This window comes from Acanthochromis polyacanthus, chromosome 12 (assembly GCF_021347895.1).
Source record: "Acanthochromis polyacanthus isolate Apoly-LR-REF ecotype Palm Island chromosome 12, KAUST_Apoly_ChrSc, whole genome shotgun sequence".
NCBI lineage: Eukaryota > Metazoa > Chordata > Actinopteri > Pomacentridae > Acanthochromis > Acanthochromis polyacanthus.
In genome coordinates, this window is record NC_067124.1 from 17,384,264 (window position 1) to 17,400,680 (window position 16,417).

Consider the following 16,417-nt stretch of genomic DNA (forward strand, 5'->3'; position numbering starts at 1 on the left):
TTTATTTAACTGTATAATTTGAACTTTTGATTGACAACAGGTGAAGAGATTCATTTTCAGGCGTCACAACTTAAACATGTTACAAACCGCTGCCTTCCACTTCTGTAACATTCTTCTCTGTTTTCTGCATTTTATTTAATGCCTTTAAAATATATCCAATTGTTCTGAAAATGTTCATTTCATATTTTATAATCACATTCAATCACAGTTGAATGTTGAACGTTGGTCGCGTTCCGAGGCATCTTATAGTTTTTAAATGACAAGTGTAAAAGAAAATCCTGATTTCCTTCACTGCAATGTGACGGTATGATCAGAGACTAAACTGTGAAAAATGTTTAGATTCCAGATAATCAGTCTTTGGGATGCTCTTCCACTTTTTAAGGATTCTGTAGGACATTTTTATCTTTCTGACCCAAATGGAACTTAACATTTAGTGCTGTATATTATATTAACATTTACAAGAAGCTAATTCTTTATTTCAAGAATAATATTTTATTTGCTCACGTGAATGAAAATTAAAATCAGCCTTGATGGAAGCGAAGCAGAACATGTTGAGTACAAAAAATGTGACGTCATTTGATTAATGAGTTAAATGTTTGCAAAAAAAAGTACAAGAAAGTTGACCTCTGAAAGTTATGCTGGTACAAAGAAATGGAAAAAGTCAGCAGAAAAAGCTAATTATTGACCTGTACCGTAATCACTGAAGGTCTCCACTCGAGGGAGCCATAATCTCAGATGTAGAACAGAAAGCTGTTTATTAACAGGTGAAGTAAGAAGGTCAGATAACCATTCACTGGTTCATCATCCGTTTCGATGCCTGGTGGCAGTTATCAGTTAACAGGTTGTAGTCGGAACCTCCGGTTTTGACGAAGTGTGCCACCGTCTTTGTTCCCTGGAAGTTTTTGGAAGAGTCCACCTGAAATACAGAACACATAAGTGATTCTTTGTTTCCATTTAACATTGTGCGAACATTATATTTATTCTATAATATGTTTCTTCAACAACATCGTCAAAAAAGTATAGAAACATTACAGGAAAAATGCTCCACCTTTGTTAATACATCACATTACATGAATGTTTTATAAAGAACGTTCTGTCATCTGAGGTCTCCAACGTTTGCTGAATGTTGCATTGAGAACATCCCTGTGGAAAGGTTTTATAGAGCAATGTTCTATAATGTGGAACATCTCAAAAAAAAATCCTCAGAACGTTACAGGCGGAATGTTCCACCTTTGTTCATACATCACATCTCAGGAACGCTTTAATAAAATCATCTGAGGCCTTGATAACATCTGGAAAACGTCTTTTGAATGTTGGTTTGAGAACATTCCTCCTTTGTTATCACAGAACATCATCTGTGTTCCTGACAGTGTCCTCTGAATGTTGACTTTAGAACATTTTTTTTTAAACTTTACAGCAACATTGTTGCTAATGGAAATTTTTGAAAATATTTTTTGAACATTTTACTTTAATGTTTTCTTTTTAAAATGACTGGAAGTCATAGGTAACATTAGCTAATGTTGTGGAAAGGTTCTATGTTTTCCAGAAAATGTTTTTATAAAACATTCCTGTCATGCTATGTATTAATAAATGTGTAACTTTCTTCCTGTAGAATTCTGAGGATGTTTTACACTTCACAATGTTCCCTGACAGCAAAGTAAGAACGTTCTTTAAGAAGAATATTCTGAAATCTACAAGAAAATATTAGTAGGACTTTGCAGAACTTTCTCAGGTCATTTTTGAAACATCCTGAATCTTCTGCTTTGTCACCTGTTACAGTAATTAAAGCTATCAGATAAATGTGGTCGACTATAAGTATTCATGGACAAAGTAACAGAAAATACTGTAATAAAATACAAGTACAAGCTCAGAGACCCAAACTACAGTGTTCAGGTGTAAAATCCAGCATGTTTGTGATGTTTACCTGCCAGGCAGGGCTCATGTGTCGAGCATCAGTCACCACCGTCTGAGAGGATATCCCATAACCATTTCCTTTATGGATGAGATGCTGAGAGTTATCAGCCAGCGTCACTCTGCAAAGGTTTGGAGAGATTCATGTTGGTTAATAGCTCTAAAAGTTAGATATCTGACAGAATAAAACATGTTGCTGTGAGTTCAGTTCTCTGAAACCAAACCCAGTAAACCAACCAAAGGATCCTAAATGTAGTGATACGTCTTACAGACTAAGCACATGAAAAACACAAGATCTCCATCGAGTGAAACATTCAGATACTGTAGTTCAGTAAAGCAAAATAAAAATATTCCATCACAAGTATAAACCTTCTGTCTGCAGCAGCAGAAGGTCATTAAAGTGCTGGTTTGGTTCATCTGACTGATTACAAAATTAACAAACACAACTAAATTATGGCTGCATTATTCGCAAATTTGCACCGTTTTTGAACAATATTTTGAACTGTGTTTTTGATCATTTAAGCTAATTCATTTAGGGAAATTTTACATGGTTTTTGAGTAATTTTAGACAATTTAAATTAATTCTGAGCAACAATTTTGTCATTTTTGTCCTTTTTACAAATTGTAACTCATTTTGAACCATTTCTGAGGCATTTACAACATGTTGATGTCCTTCTTAGAAGGTTTGTAAGTCACTTTAAAAACATTTTAACTTGTTTGGGAAAGTTAATGTCATTTTAAACTTTAAAAAAATTGGATAAGGTTTTGTCTTTTTGGGACACTTTTCAAACCATTTTTGAACAACTTATCTCATGTTTAAAGCAATGTTTTTCATCTTATTTTTGGCATATTTTTTTGAAATAGGTTCTAACATTTATTTATTTTACATTCTTATGATTCATTAAAACTTTTTTCTCCTTTTGTTTTTAATATTTGGAATTTTTTGACAGACATTTAATAAATATTTTTGAGGCATTTTTTTTCAGTATGTCAAGACATTTTGTTTATATTTTGAGGCATTTTATTGATATTTTTCATATTTTATGGAAACATTTTGGACCTTCAGTTCCTTTTAAGGCATTTAAAAAATAAATTCTGTTATTTTTTGCACATTTTGTTTTTAATATAACCTATTATATTAATGCAACTTAATTAAAACTTTTGGACAGTTTTCTGATATTTTCTGAGTATTTGGCACCTTTTTGTCATATTTTTAAATCCTTCTCAGCATATCTATAGAACCCTTTTAGGACTCTTTTGGTGTCTTCTTTCAGTTTTTCTCTGACCTTTGATTTTTGCTGAGATGTCGTATCAGTGGAACGTTTATTGAAATGTTTGCAACTTAAGGGTAAAATCAAGTCGATGAACACACTGACAGGACTCCACTGTGGCTGAAGGGACCGACGCCGGCTGAGCTGGATCCCAGAGGACGAATGACCCGCTCAGCTTTGTAGACCGGAGAGTTGAAGAGATTCCTCAGGGCCTGACCCGACAGATCATAGTTGTAGTTGTTGTTGCCGCCTGCAGTCAAGCAGCAGCAGATCAGTTTTATTTAATTCAAATGACACAGGAAGTAGTTTTAAAAGAGGTTTCCTACCTGACAAAGCAGCCTCCACAGAGACAGCCAGAACCAGAACCACAGCACACAGCAGCATGTTGAAGGACATCATCACGTCTGGTTATGTTTTAGCTGCAGCTCAGTCACACTTTACAATTATAGACCACCACACTCCTTCCAGTTTGGACCTTCTTCTCCCAGTTCCCGTCAGTGTTTGTCTGCTGGCAGCTGCAGCTGATTGACAAGATGAGTCTTAGTCTGCAGAGGCTGGAAGAAGAGGAATATTCCAGCAGGAGAACATCCAAAGAACAACATCACACAAGAGCTTCTACTCTAGAACAAAATGCAATTAAAGCTGCAAACAGCACCAGTTTCTCCATAAGTCATCATCAACGTGTTCAGGTTAATGTCACCACATTTGAGGTGAATATGGGCAACGGTAGATAGCATTTCCTCATTCATGGCAGAGAATCAAAATTCAGGGGACCATCATGGCTGTCACAGAACATTTTGATAACTTTCCATCACTAAGGCCTGTTGTATTTACTGGCCAATTTTGAGGTGTCTTGGAGTTATTTCCTAGGAGAAAATAACCCCTGAAAATGACTAAAAAAATTATCAAAAATCTTGCAATTAATTCAAAATGGCAGACTTCCTGTTGGGTTTAGGTTACGGCTGTCAATAGCTTTTTTTTTAGCCCTGATGTGCTACATATGCCTACCAAATTTCATAGATGTAGGTGAAACGTCCTGTCAGTAGTAATGTTGCAGGGGGCGCTATGGAGCCAGTTTGGCACACACTTGCAAATCCCATATAATATAACATTTTTCACCAGTTCTGATATGTGTGTGCAAATTCTCATGGGTTTTTGAGCATGTTTAGAACCCCAAAACTATGACTAAACTTGGTGGTGTAAAATAATTCCTTGTATTTCAGGCTGCAATGTCCTGGCAGGGCTCAGACTCTAACTAGGACCTACACAGTGTGAGTACTGACCTGAACCCAACAGAACCTTTGTGTTTTTTTTCCAGAAAAAAAATAGAGCAACACAACCCCTTCAGCAAAGAGCAGCTATATATCTGTCATCAGAAATAAAGGTGGACACACAAAGGACTGAAGGAACCGAAGAATCTATTGAAACATGAACTCACCTTGGCTTCACTGAGTTCCTGCTGTGGAGCCTGAATTTAATATAGAATTTTAACTGGTGGTTTGTAATCTGATTTCAGAGACAATACTCTACCGTACAAGTAATCTGACTACTGTGAGGGACACATTTAAAAATCATATTAGGTCACAGTTACTTTAATTGTATATTAAGTTGTACAAGATTAAACAACAAACTCTAATCCCTTAGTTTACTGCAGCTTCAGATAATAATAATTTCTGCAAATCTTCTCTTACCTCAGTGTGCACCAGAGATCAGACCCAAAACAGGATGTGATTTTATACCAGAGCAGCAACAGCCTCTTTCTTCCCTGAAGCAAAGTACTGAGGCTCACTGTGTTTTTCCTGTTTTATAGCAGCAGCTCTGGAAACCCCGACATCCTCTGAATCCGATTGGTTAGATTTAACCAATGACAAAACTCTTTTCCTGTAATACTCTGGCAGCCAGTATGTTAATATTTACTGTATAACTGATGATAGACTGTGGATGAGGTTTACTGTTTAATATCGTCAACAAGCTTTTCAGTCATTTATTCTATTTATATTGTTGTACTCAACATTAGCTGTGGTTGCCTCGAAACATTTTCCTCTTTAAAATGCCTAAACTGTGAATTGTCTGTCTTTAATCTTTATGGTCCAGAACTAAAAACTCTGTTTAAACATTTAAAATGCATTTTCTAAAAAAAACTCCTTAAACAATGAACGACAAAGGATTTTAATCATCAATCGTCAATTCTGAGTCATTTTAGACACACTGTAAACCCTAATGAGTTCACAGAACTCAAAAATTACTTTGTAACAGATTACACAAAAATATTTGAGTGATGTTTTTAAATGTTTAGAGTTAACATAAAATAAAAATTATATCAGGAGTTGCCTTAAATTATCTCAATGTTATCTTAGAAATATTAATATTCCTCAACTTATAATTAGGGAGTAGTTCACTAAAAATGTCCAATATGTGTCAACTCATAACTTGGGAAATACACTTAAAATTTTCAATATTTTTCAACTCATAATGTGGGAAATACACTCAAAACTTTCAATATTCTGAGGTATGTATACTCAAAATTACAAAAAAATCTAAACTGAAATACTGATGTCTGCCTACTACAGAATTATAATCAGCTAATGTTAGAAAACATGAAAGTGGCACCACAGTCACAATTTAACAACTTTTTTTATTCAACACATTGTGCTTTTTAAAAAGGCACTCAGTCAAAATAAAGTGCTTGTGATAAATTCAAACAAAAGTAAAAGCAAATTACAAACAATGTACTTTAAAGTACAGTAAGTGTTAATACTTCCATATTCTGATAGTGATCATTGCTACAGAGGGCAGATTCAGTATTTTGGGTCTCCATCTCACATTACCCTGTAAAGAATATGATAAAAATTCAAAGGATTCATGATAAAATTTAATTTAATAAGATTTTAAGTATAATCAATCCTCAACAGCAATGACAACTATTAGAATGTGGAAAAATGTGACACTGTTAATTTTTTTTTTAACAAGTACTTGCTTCTCCTGTGCCTTACTTCAACTGGCAACATCAAGGTAGGCATTTGGCAACAGAACATCAAACATGTCAAGTGCATGAATTTAACAAACTTTTCTAACAAGTTATTCAGTGCATAAACTTCTATATCAATGTTGTGATATTTATGCATTAGCATTCAGTGTATTATATCTGAGGTAGAAGAGGCAAACTGTGCCACATCTTAAATCTGAAGGTAGAAGAGGCAAATGGTTGCATATGCAAAGATTGGGGGGGGGACCCTTCCTCAATAGTCAGTTTAACAAACAGTCCACTCTGAGTGATTCACTCAATGACAAAAAAACCAAAAAAAACATTTGTCTTACTGTACCTTGAAGGCTGCTACTCACTTAAAAAAAAACAACAACATTCAAATAAAGTGCTAATTTCTATTGAGCTGTACTTCAACTGGCAACATCAGGTAGTGCATCAAGGAGGCATTAGGCAACAGAGCATAACACATGTATAGTGCATGAATTGAACAGTCAGCATATCTTAAATTTGAGGTAGAAGAGGCAAATGATAGCATTTTGTAAAGAGGGAAAAAAAACAAAAAGCTTCCTCTATACTCGGCTCAACAAGTAGCCCATTCTGAGTGATTCACTCATTGAACACATCGTTCTTCAGTGTCAGTGGACGTCCTTTCAGTGGTTTGTTGTCCTCAAGACACATCACAACTTTTTGGATAAATGTGAACGTAAGCTCGAGATTCTTTGGGTACTGTAGGTCCAGTGCATAGATGTACCCAAATAGCAGGAGAAACGAGTCAGCCAGATTTGTGGGACCACTCACAAGTATTTCATCCTCCACAACAATAAAGATGCTCTCAGGGCTGAAGAGGGCCGCATCAGCAATGTCATCCGTGACGACTGTCAGGAGAGCCACAGGAGTCTCAGTGAGGTCTGGACCATCTGCTGACTACAAAACACAAATAATATAAGAATGAGTTCAGCCCCTCAATGATACAAATCATGCTAATAAAAATCAAATAAAACACTGAACAACATTCAAACACTCCCTTAAAGGCTACTGCAAAATAAAGTAATAATCAAAAACAACAGCATCTAAAACTTTGTCAGTGATTTTATTACAGCCTCAACCATGCAGGATTCCCACTCTTTCCCTGAAATTATTTTCCAAGACTTTTCAGTCACTAGAGACAAGTTCCTACACTGTACACCAATACATTCCCCAATCCCCTTATTCTTTAAAGGTGTTGTTTTCTACAGCTATATCTTGCATTTACCCAGATCCTTTTCTCTGCTTTATCAGTTCTGTTTCTATCTAAGTTTGTTCCTTTTTTATTATTTATTCATACTTTATCCATTGCATCCATCTTTTATTCTTTTTCTATATTTTTAAATCTTTTTTTCCTCTATTCGTCTCTTACCAGTTTTCTCATATTTTATTCTCTGCATCCATATGTTTGCATTTTTTTCCATACTTATTTTAAACATTTTACATATATTTTGAATCTTTATTATAATCTTTTTAATTATCCTCTTGATATTTTTAAAATAATTTTTATCCTCTGTATACCTTAAAAAAATCTTTTCATTGATTGTAGCTGTTTTTTAATCCCATTTTCAATCATTTTTGTATTATTTTTATCCCTTTATTATCCTCTATTTTTTCTTTATCCTCTTTTACCCTTTATTTCTTTTTTAAAGCATTTATTATCCTTTTATCCTATCATTTTTATCCTTTGCAAAAGTGAAAGGAAAAAATGATGAAAGGATAATTTTCCAGGATAAGTTACTTGGAACTTTTTTTCTCAGTTTCCATATGTTTCCCATGACGGGGAAATTGGCCAGAACTCACCTCACTCAGATCAGCTGTTCTGGAACTGAAAAGAGTTTCATGTCAAAGGGTCAGTCAACTCAGAGGTTAGGGTTAGACTAAGAGTTTGTTGAACCTCCTTTCTGGAACATCCCTCTGGAATTGATAACTCACAGTTTCCCTCATCTCAATGTTCACTTTGAGTTTTCACATAACCTGCTTTCTGGAATACCCTCCTGGTTCTCCTAGAGTTCTTTGAGTGATGTCATATGTTTAAGCTGACTGAACTGCAAGGCAAAAGGACTGATAGTGAGGCCAGTACACTTACATTACAGGTCCTGAAGAACTTGGAGGCATCTTCACGCAAGTACACAGGAAGTGCACGAAGGACAAGGGCCCGTCTCAAATTTACATCACGTTGTTCCTAGATCGACAAAAATATCCATTACAACAGTTATGGTACAAATGCAGAGCAAACAGTTTTTTAAAAAAAATCAAAGCATTAAATGACTCCATATTCTGATGCTGGCCATTGCTACAGATGGTAGATTCAGTATTTTGGGTCACCATTTACTCAGTAGAACATTGTTCAAATTAATAACTTTCTATTGTAAATACTTTAATAACTCATAAAGGAAAAACTTGAAATTGTAAATTAAATTTTATAAAAACTTCAAATTAAGCCAATAAAGTATCTTTTGAAGCTACCTCTTTCTGACAGAATACATCTTGTCAAGATGTCAATCTCTGATGAGACGACAATGTTGTGTTTGTGGAATAATCACTTAACCTCAAGGCACAGGAAGTTATGGTTTAACTGGGCTCTTAAAGTGTCTGTGTCACACTGAATGTTTACCTCACTGAGATCAAATGTGTCCACAGACCCTGCACTGTGACTTTCAGCAGGTTCCCCAAGACTTTCTGCTGCAACTACAACTGAGGCACCATCATTGTCTGCCAATACAACACAATCACCAAAGTCTGAATCACCACCATGTTTTCTACTCTTGTGTGCATTAAATGCTGAGTAGCTATTTGTTCTGTAATTACAGTTCTTGAATGGGCATGCCACCATCTCATGACTTCGTAAATGACTTCTCAAATGACTGAATAGAATTTCCTCAGAAAAAGGCTGCTTTAAGTTACACAAAGGACATGTAAAAAAACCACATGCCCCTTCAGTTGCATCTACTCTACACACATTATGGGATCTTGACAGATGTGCTTTCATCGCTTCAAATGATGGAAAAGTACAAATGCAACTGTCATAGAGACATGGCAGGGGGGACACTCTTGAATATTGGCTATGCAGCACAGTATAGTGCCAAAATAATTGTCCCTGGGTATTTGAAGTTGCAGAACACAGCTTGCACTTCCACTCCATTGGGCCACCCTGCAATTTAAATATTTTCAATTAAAGTCTAAACCACTTTTGGCTATTCAAAAATGGTATGTATACAAGTCAAAATGTGTTTAAAATTTTTGATTGAGGGGGAAATATTTATGCCAACCAGTTGACAACACATCAGTAATTTGTTCTGCTACAAAAAATCTAAACATTGTAAATAAATCAGGGTGAAAATTTCTTTTCTTTTTTTAAAAAAAAATTCTAACGAGTACACAATGTATAAAACTCACTTATTGGCACCTGTCTGATGGTGGTGGTCTTTGTAGTCCGAGATCTGTACATAATATGCACACAAAGATGATATATTAATATTCAAAAACATTTTTAAATTGGTACAGTGATAAATGAAATTAAAATAGTGAATATACTGATAAAAGTTTCCAAATCTATCAAATCATTCATTGTACACCAATTATAGTAAAAATTAAAATGTTAAAAGATGAGCAAGTTAGTTATTAACGAGCTGCTATTTCTGTTGTTGATGTTTTTGACAAAGCATTAAGGGTCCAATTGTTTTTTTTTTCCTGTGGACCCCACAGTTGAGATAAAGACATTGAAAGAAATAGTAAAAGAATGACTGTGGAAACACTGAAAATAAAACCAACTGTTCATAACACTATTTCATAATACATCCTACCTGAACTGTTGAAACCACACACTTGAGCCTACGAAGAAGCACAAATACAAACACGGGCCTGGTTAGCATCATGATAACACACTGGCATTATGTTGTTTAGCATTGTTCGTTTCACGCTAGCACACACGCTCCCCCCCCCCCCCCACCACACACACACACACACAACTCGACAACGTAAAATACTGAGTGTATAACGCGGACACTTACTGGAAATATGTAGGCTATACTCACAGTACTTATATGCATTATCGGCAAGCAGCAAAAAAGCAGGGATAGCGTTATGCTTTCGGCCTCCCAGGAAACCCGCTGATAACCTTACACTGTTGCAAAATGAAGTAACGTGACATTCAACAACTTCTAAAGTTACAATTACTTGGATTTGTAAACCACTTACAGCAAATATTCACTGTGCACGTTGTACAAATGTATTCTCCGTTACAAATTTAAGACTGTTTATCGAAATTCAATTTAAAACATAAACGTTACTTACCAAATCAGGGCTTATGATAAAACGGCTCGTAAGAAGACGAGGGCAATGACGCTGCTGAAAATTGTGTTTGTTTGAAGTGGGGGGATAACAATAATATAAAGAAATTAGACGAAAACTTTCCGAAGCAGCAGAGACAAACCAAGATGGCGGAGTGAGTGGTTGAGTCCCGAGCAGGTCCGATAGAAAATTCAAATTTAACGTCCAAACTTAACTTTAAAAGATTATTAATCAACCCACGAGGTAGCAAGACTGCTTCTGAATTAGTTTGAAGAGTTACTGTATCTTGGAGAAGTCTTCTTACTGATTTTTTTTTCCCGAAGAGATGGCTAACCCACAACATGCTAATGTTACTGCTAGCTTCACTCAGGACCATGATTACAGCACCGTGACAGACGAAAGTGAAGATATGGACCAAACCCGTGAAAAACATGATGACCGAACTCCTGTCAACAGCCCAATGAAGAAAAAGGTGAAAAAGAGAGACATAAAAGAAAGAGATAAGAACTCGAATAGCTTCGAACTAGCTATTCAGTCACTTATGCTGAGATTTGACGGCTTGGATGGAAAATTGGAAAAAATTGAGGGACGAATGAATAATGTACAAGAAACTCTGAAAAGGTTTGATGTCCTTGAAGAGAAACTGAATCACATTGAAGAACGCACTGAAGTCATTCAACTGTCTACGGAAGAGAACAAAGATAACATTGAAAAGCTACAAAAACGAGTTGAATACTTGGAAGCAGAAAACAAATCCTTGAAGGAAATGGTCTCAGAAGCGGTCAGATACAAAAAGAGATGGAACCTTCGACTCATGGGTCTGCCAGAAAAAGAGGATGAAAAGATCAGAGATGTTATTATTGGTATACTCACCCGTGTTATCCCCGTGTCTGTTGATGAGCTCCGCCACGAAGTTGATACAGTTCACCGTTTGGGAACGAGAGCCCCAGGGAACACCATGCCGAGACCCGTGATTATGCAGTTTGTGCGGCGGACCATGAGAGACGAAGTGTGGAAGATGTCCAGGCAAGCCAACGTGTGCAAAGAAATGAGGATCACCTTTAAACAGGACTTTTCCAAAGAAGACCGAGAGGCAAGACAGAAGCTGTGGCCACGGGTGGAAGAAGCCAGGCGCCGCAACGTCAGGGCTTATTTGAGAGAGGGTTATGCCATCATCGATGGAAAGAAGATTTATCCTTGATACAAAGACGGTATTTGAACGCACATAATATGTTACAAGGTTTTTCTGTTAATACAGGTAACTGACTGAAATATAACTTAGAGTATGGTTGAGCTCAGTTTTAATTTGGACAGTTGGTCAGCTCATTCCTGCGTCTTTTGTCAGTTAGAGAGCTTTTTATAAGGCACTTTATTTTAGTTTTCTATGTCATTTTTGTTTTGTTCTTTAAACGTTAGGGGTTTGAAAAATAATACGAAGCGCAAGGCACTTTTTTTATTTTTGAAGGAAATTAAGGCAAATGTTATTTTTCTACAGGAAACACATAGTGATGCAACAGTTGAGAAATTTTGGAAACAGCAGTGGGGGGATAATGTTTTGTATTCTCACGGTACACATCATTCAGCAGGTGTCATGATTCTATTCAATAGATTCTCAGGAAAAATAATTAGTTATATAGGAGATGAAGAAGGCCATTGGTTAATTACAGCTATTGAGTTATGTAACCAAAAAATTATTTTACTCGCGGTTTATGGATATAATAACAAAGTCCGTAATAGGGATATGATGGAGAAACTTGGTAAACTAGTAAAGGAATGGAAAGATTCCTATTTTACTGACAAAATATTAATCGGGGGTGATTTCAATATTGTGCCAAACTCTTGGTTGGATAAGATGCCTATTAAAGGACAACAACCAGAAAACAATGACATATTACATACATTTTGTGAAGTAACTGGCACTTTCGATTACTGGAGATTTAATCACCCTACAGATTTAGAATACACATGGATTAGTGCTTCAAACAACAACCAACGATCAAGGTTAGACTATTGGCTTATCCCACATTCAATAAGTAATAATATTCAAAAATGTGAAATCTTGAGGTCTCCACTTACTGATCATTGTTTAATAAGCTTGCATTGGGAAGTTAACAAACAATCACACTCCTTCAATAACCTATGGAAGTTTAACAATAGACTTCTATCAAATGACAGTTTTTGTAAACTTATAAAAGAACTTAGTTCAGAAGTGAAAAAGTTGGATATGTCCAATAAAGGGAAATGGGAATGGTTTAAATTTGAGACTAAACGACTTGCAATTGAAACGGGAAAAAAAGTCATGAATGCTAGCAAACAGAAACAAAAAGAGATATTACAAAGAATAAACTTACTGTGTGGTAAAACTGATGTTTCAGAAAAGGAACTAACTGAATTAAACTTTCTCCAAAAACAATTAGATGAAATTTATTTAGAAAAGGCAAACGGAGCGTTTGTGCGATCTAGAGCTAAATGGATTGAAGAAGGGGAAAAGAATACATCATATTTTTATAGTTTAGAGAAATCAAGGCAAATTAAAAAGAAAATCTATAAGTTGACAAAAAATGACACTGTGATAGAAGACCAAAATGCTATACATAATGAAATCCATTTATTCTACTCCAATTTATATAGATCAAATGCTCAACCAGAGGATTGTGACACATTTTTCATGTTAGTTAAAGATAAAATTAGAAAAATAGAAGAAAACGATAGAAAAAAGCTAGAAGAAGACATTTCTGCTCACGAAGTTGAAAATGCGATTAAAAAAATGAGTAATGGGAAGTCGCCAGGAATTGACGGACTTACTTCGGAATTTTATAAATTTTTCTGGTCAGATATAAAAGAATTAATAATTAATCTATTTAATGACTGTATAAATGAAAGATGCCTCACAGCAACAATGAAAACTGGTATAATAACCCTGTTACCTAAACCAAACAAAGATATAACAAATTTGGATAATTGGAGACCAATCACGCTGCTCTGCAATGATTATAAGTTATTAGCTTTAATATATGCAGAAAGATTAAAAACCGTTATTGATAAAATAGTAGATGAAACTCAGTCTGCATTTATTAAAGGTAGAAGTATCCACAACAATGTAAGATTAATTTTAGATATGTTAGACTACCAATCTATTCTGGAATCAGAAAGCCTAATTTTGTTTATAGACTACTTTAAGGCCTTTGACTCTATAGAACATAACTTTTTGCTGCGTACATTAGAATATTTTGGATTTGATTGGAAGTTCTGTTCGGTAATCGAAATGCTGTATACGGACATCTACAGCTATGTGTTACTCAACCCTGGGTTGACCCCCAGAATTAAGGTGACACGTGGGATACGCCAAGGGTGTCCGATCAGCCCAAAGTTATTCATTCTATGCACGCAGCTTCTAGCTTATCTTATAACAAGTCATCCAAATTTCCAGGGTATAACTTTTTTTGATTATGAATTTCGTCTTAGCCAGTTTGCTGATGACACTGTCTTTTTTTTAAAAGAGAAATCCATGGTAGGCACTGTTTTGAATATTATCTCAGGGTTTTCAAAAGCCTCTGGTCTGCATTTAAATATAAAAAATGTGAATTGCTGGCGTTATATGAATGTACTGACACGGATATAATGTCAATCCCTGTCAAAAAAGAAGTCAAATATTTAGGAGTTAAATTGATTAAAGATGAAAAACAAAGAGAAGAGGTGAACATGAAGGAAAAAATTGATCAAATGCAAGCATCATTAAACCACTGGCTCAGTAGAGACCTTTCTATTTTCGGTCGAAACTTGTTATCTAAAGCCGAGGGTATATCTAAAATGATATATCCATGCCAATCACTTTATACTACTCCAAAAACATAAAAAAAATTAATTCAATTATATATAAATTTATTTGGAGAAACAAAACACATTATGTAAAGAAAGCACAGTTAGTAAAAGAATTTAATATGGGAGGTATCAAAACAATTGACTTTGAGGCAATGATAGGGACTTTTAAATTGAAATGGTTAAAAGAGTTCATTTTGAACCCAAATGCAATATGGTATCACATTCCCAATAATATTTTTAAGAGGTTTGGCGGGTTAATGTTTTTACTAAAATGTGAATTTGAAATATCAAAACTGCCTTTCAAACTATCTGAGTTCCATAAACAAGTTTTACACTATTGGAAAATGACATTTACCCATAATTTTACCCCTCATTGTGCCACCTTGTGGAATAACAGAGTAATTCTTTCCAACAAAGAGTCATTGTTCAACCAACATTGGTTTGATCATGGCATTTTCTTTGTACATGATATTTTAGATACAAATGGTGACATTCTACAACTGCAAGAATTGAAAACCAAATTTAACCTACACAGCTCTAAAAAAGAATATACAAAAATCTGTAAAGCTATCCCTCCAGTTTTGCTACAGATGATAAAAAACACAATTACTTTTTCAAATGTTCAAATTAAACTTCCAACTCTAAAGATAGGAGAGATGAAAATTATAGACAAAAAATGTGATAATAAATATTTAAATAGAGTTTTTAAAGGCCGGCTGTATCATGATTATAATAAAAAAGTCAAACTTAAAATACTAGATAATCAAATAATATGTGAAAAACACTTGAAGTTTTTAAAATGGCCCATTGCCCCTAGAATTAAAGAAATGCAATTTAAAATTCTCAATAATTATTATCCATCGGCAGAAACCTTGAGGGGTAGATTTGGTTTTGAAGTTGAATGTTGTGGATTTTGTCAAAATGACCCAGAAAAAACGGAACATCTATTTTTTCTTTGTCCAATTAGTGGAAAATTTTGGCAAAATATACACACATGGTTGAGTAACAAACTCAGTGATCTTGAACAATTTACAATTGAAGATGTTCTACTATACAAATCTAAACTTAAAAAAGAAACTTCACTTTTGATTAACCTTGTCATTATTATGGGTAAATATCATTTACATAAATGCAAATGGAAAAAACAACTACCTAATTTGGAATGTTTCAAAAACGAATTCAAAATATATTTGTCCTCCATCAATCTTATAAGAAACTCTAACCTGTTGGCAGATAAGATTTGTCAAACTGTGGAAGATTTGTTGATCCTGTAAATCATTGTATTTACTGTTGCCTGCTTGTGTAACTTGATCTTGTGCCTGTGCTTCGATATTTTGTCTCTACGAGAGTTTGTACAATAATAATAACAATAAAAAAAAATAAAAATAAAAAAAAAAATAGACGAAAACTTTCCCGCACCAAGGCAAATTCAAAATGGCTGAATCAGCTTACTTGAGCGAGAGATAAGACCCACCCATCAAAACGTTATGACGTCGATAACGTCATGACACTTCTGTATGGTTCCTAAAATTTTTGAGCGTTCCACACAAATTAGACATAAAATATTGAGTCCTATTCAATTAAAGTGGCATAAATCTCTACAGAGCTCTACACTTTTAGTTTGGTCAACTGCATAACGACATTTGACTGTTATGGTCCTATTAGTTATGAGCTAATACAGCTGTTTGGGATTACAGTGCAAATGTATCAAATTTAAACCAACTTTATGTCAGTTCTGACATCTTTTGGGTGGTTTTGATATTTTTTTTCACCTAATTTTGAATTATTGCTTCATACATAACAAAAATCCCACAACAGTCAAAAATTAGAGTAAAAGCGAAAGCAGCAAGCTGTGACTGGTCCCCTCAGCTGAATCAGAAAGCTGCTGGAAAAAACAACAGATGCTCCTGTGAATGTTTGCTTTCACTTTCTGTGCTGTTGGCTGCAGCTTCAGGACTCAGAAACTTTCCCCTCCTCACTAAAGGATCAACAACTTTGACTACATCTGACTGTCAAACTGAAACTGAAGCTTTAAATTCTCTGTTTCCAATCAGACTGAACAAGCAAACCACGGTTCAGCAGGAAAACGAAGAGATCCACTCAGAGTAGA

General features: G+C 34.9%; 1 protein-coding gene across 2 annotated transcripts; it reads right to left on the reverse strand.

Moving 5' to 3' along the window:
* Positions 1-539: 539 nt before the first annotated feature.
* LOC127536579 (uncharacterized) lies at positions 540-4,962 on the reverse strand. 2 transcript variants are annotated; one of them, XM_051957371.1, is made up of 5 exons: positions 4,874-4,962; positions 3,509-3,736; positions 3,288-3,432; positions 1,925-2,033; positions 540-916 (listed from the first exon to the last, which is right to left on the reverse strand). In XM_051957371.1, the coding sequence occupies exons 2-5, from the start codon at positions 3,579-3,581 to the stop codon at positions 791-793; spliced, it is 453 nt and encodes a 150-aa protein (XP_051813331.1). In that variant the 5' UTR covers positions 3,582-3,736; positions 4,874-4,962; the 3' UTR covers positions 540-790. The 2 variants fall into 2 exon arrangements, with proteins under 2 accessions (XP_051813331.1, XP_051813332.1); XM_051957372.1 differs by having other exon boundaries at positions 3,509-3,703; positions 4,874-4,943.
* Positions 4,963-16,417: the final 11,455 nt, after the last annotated feature.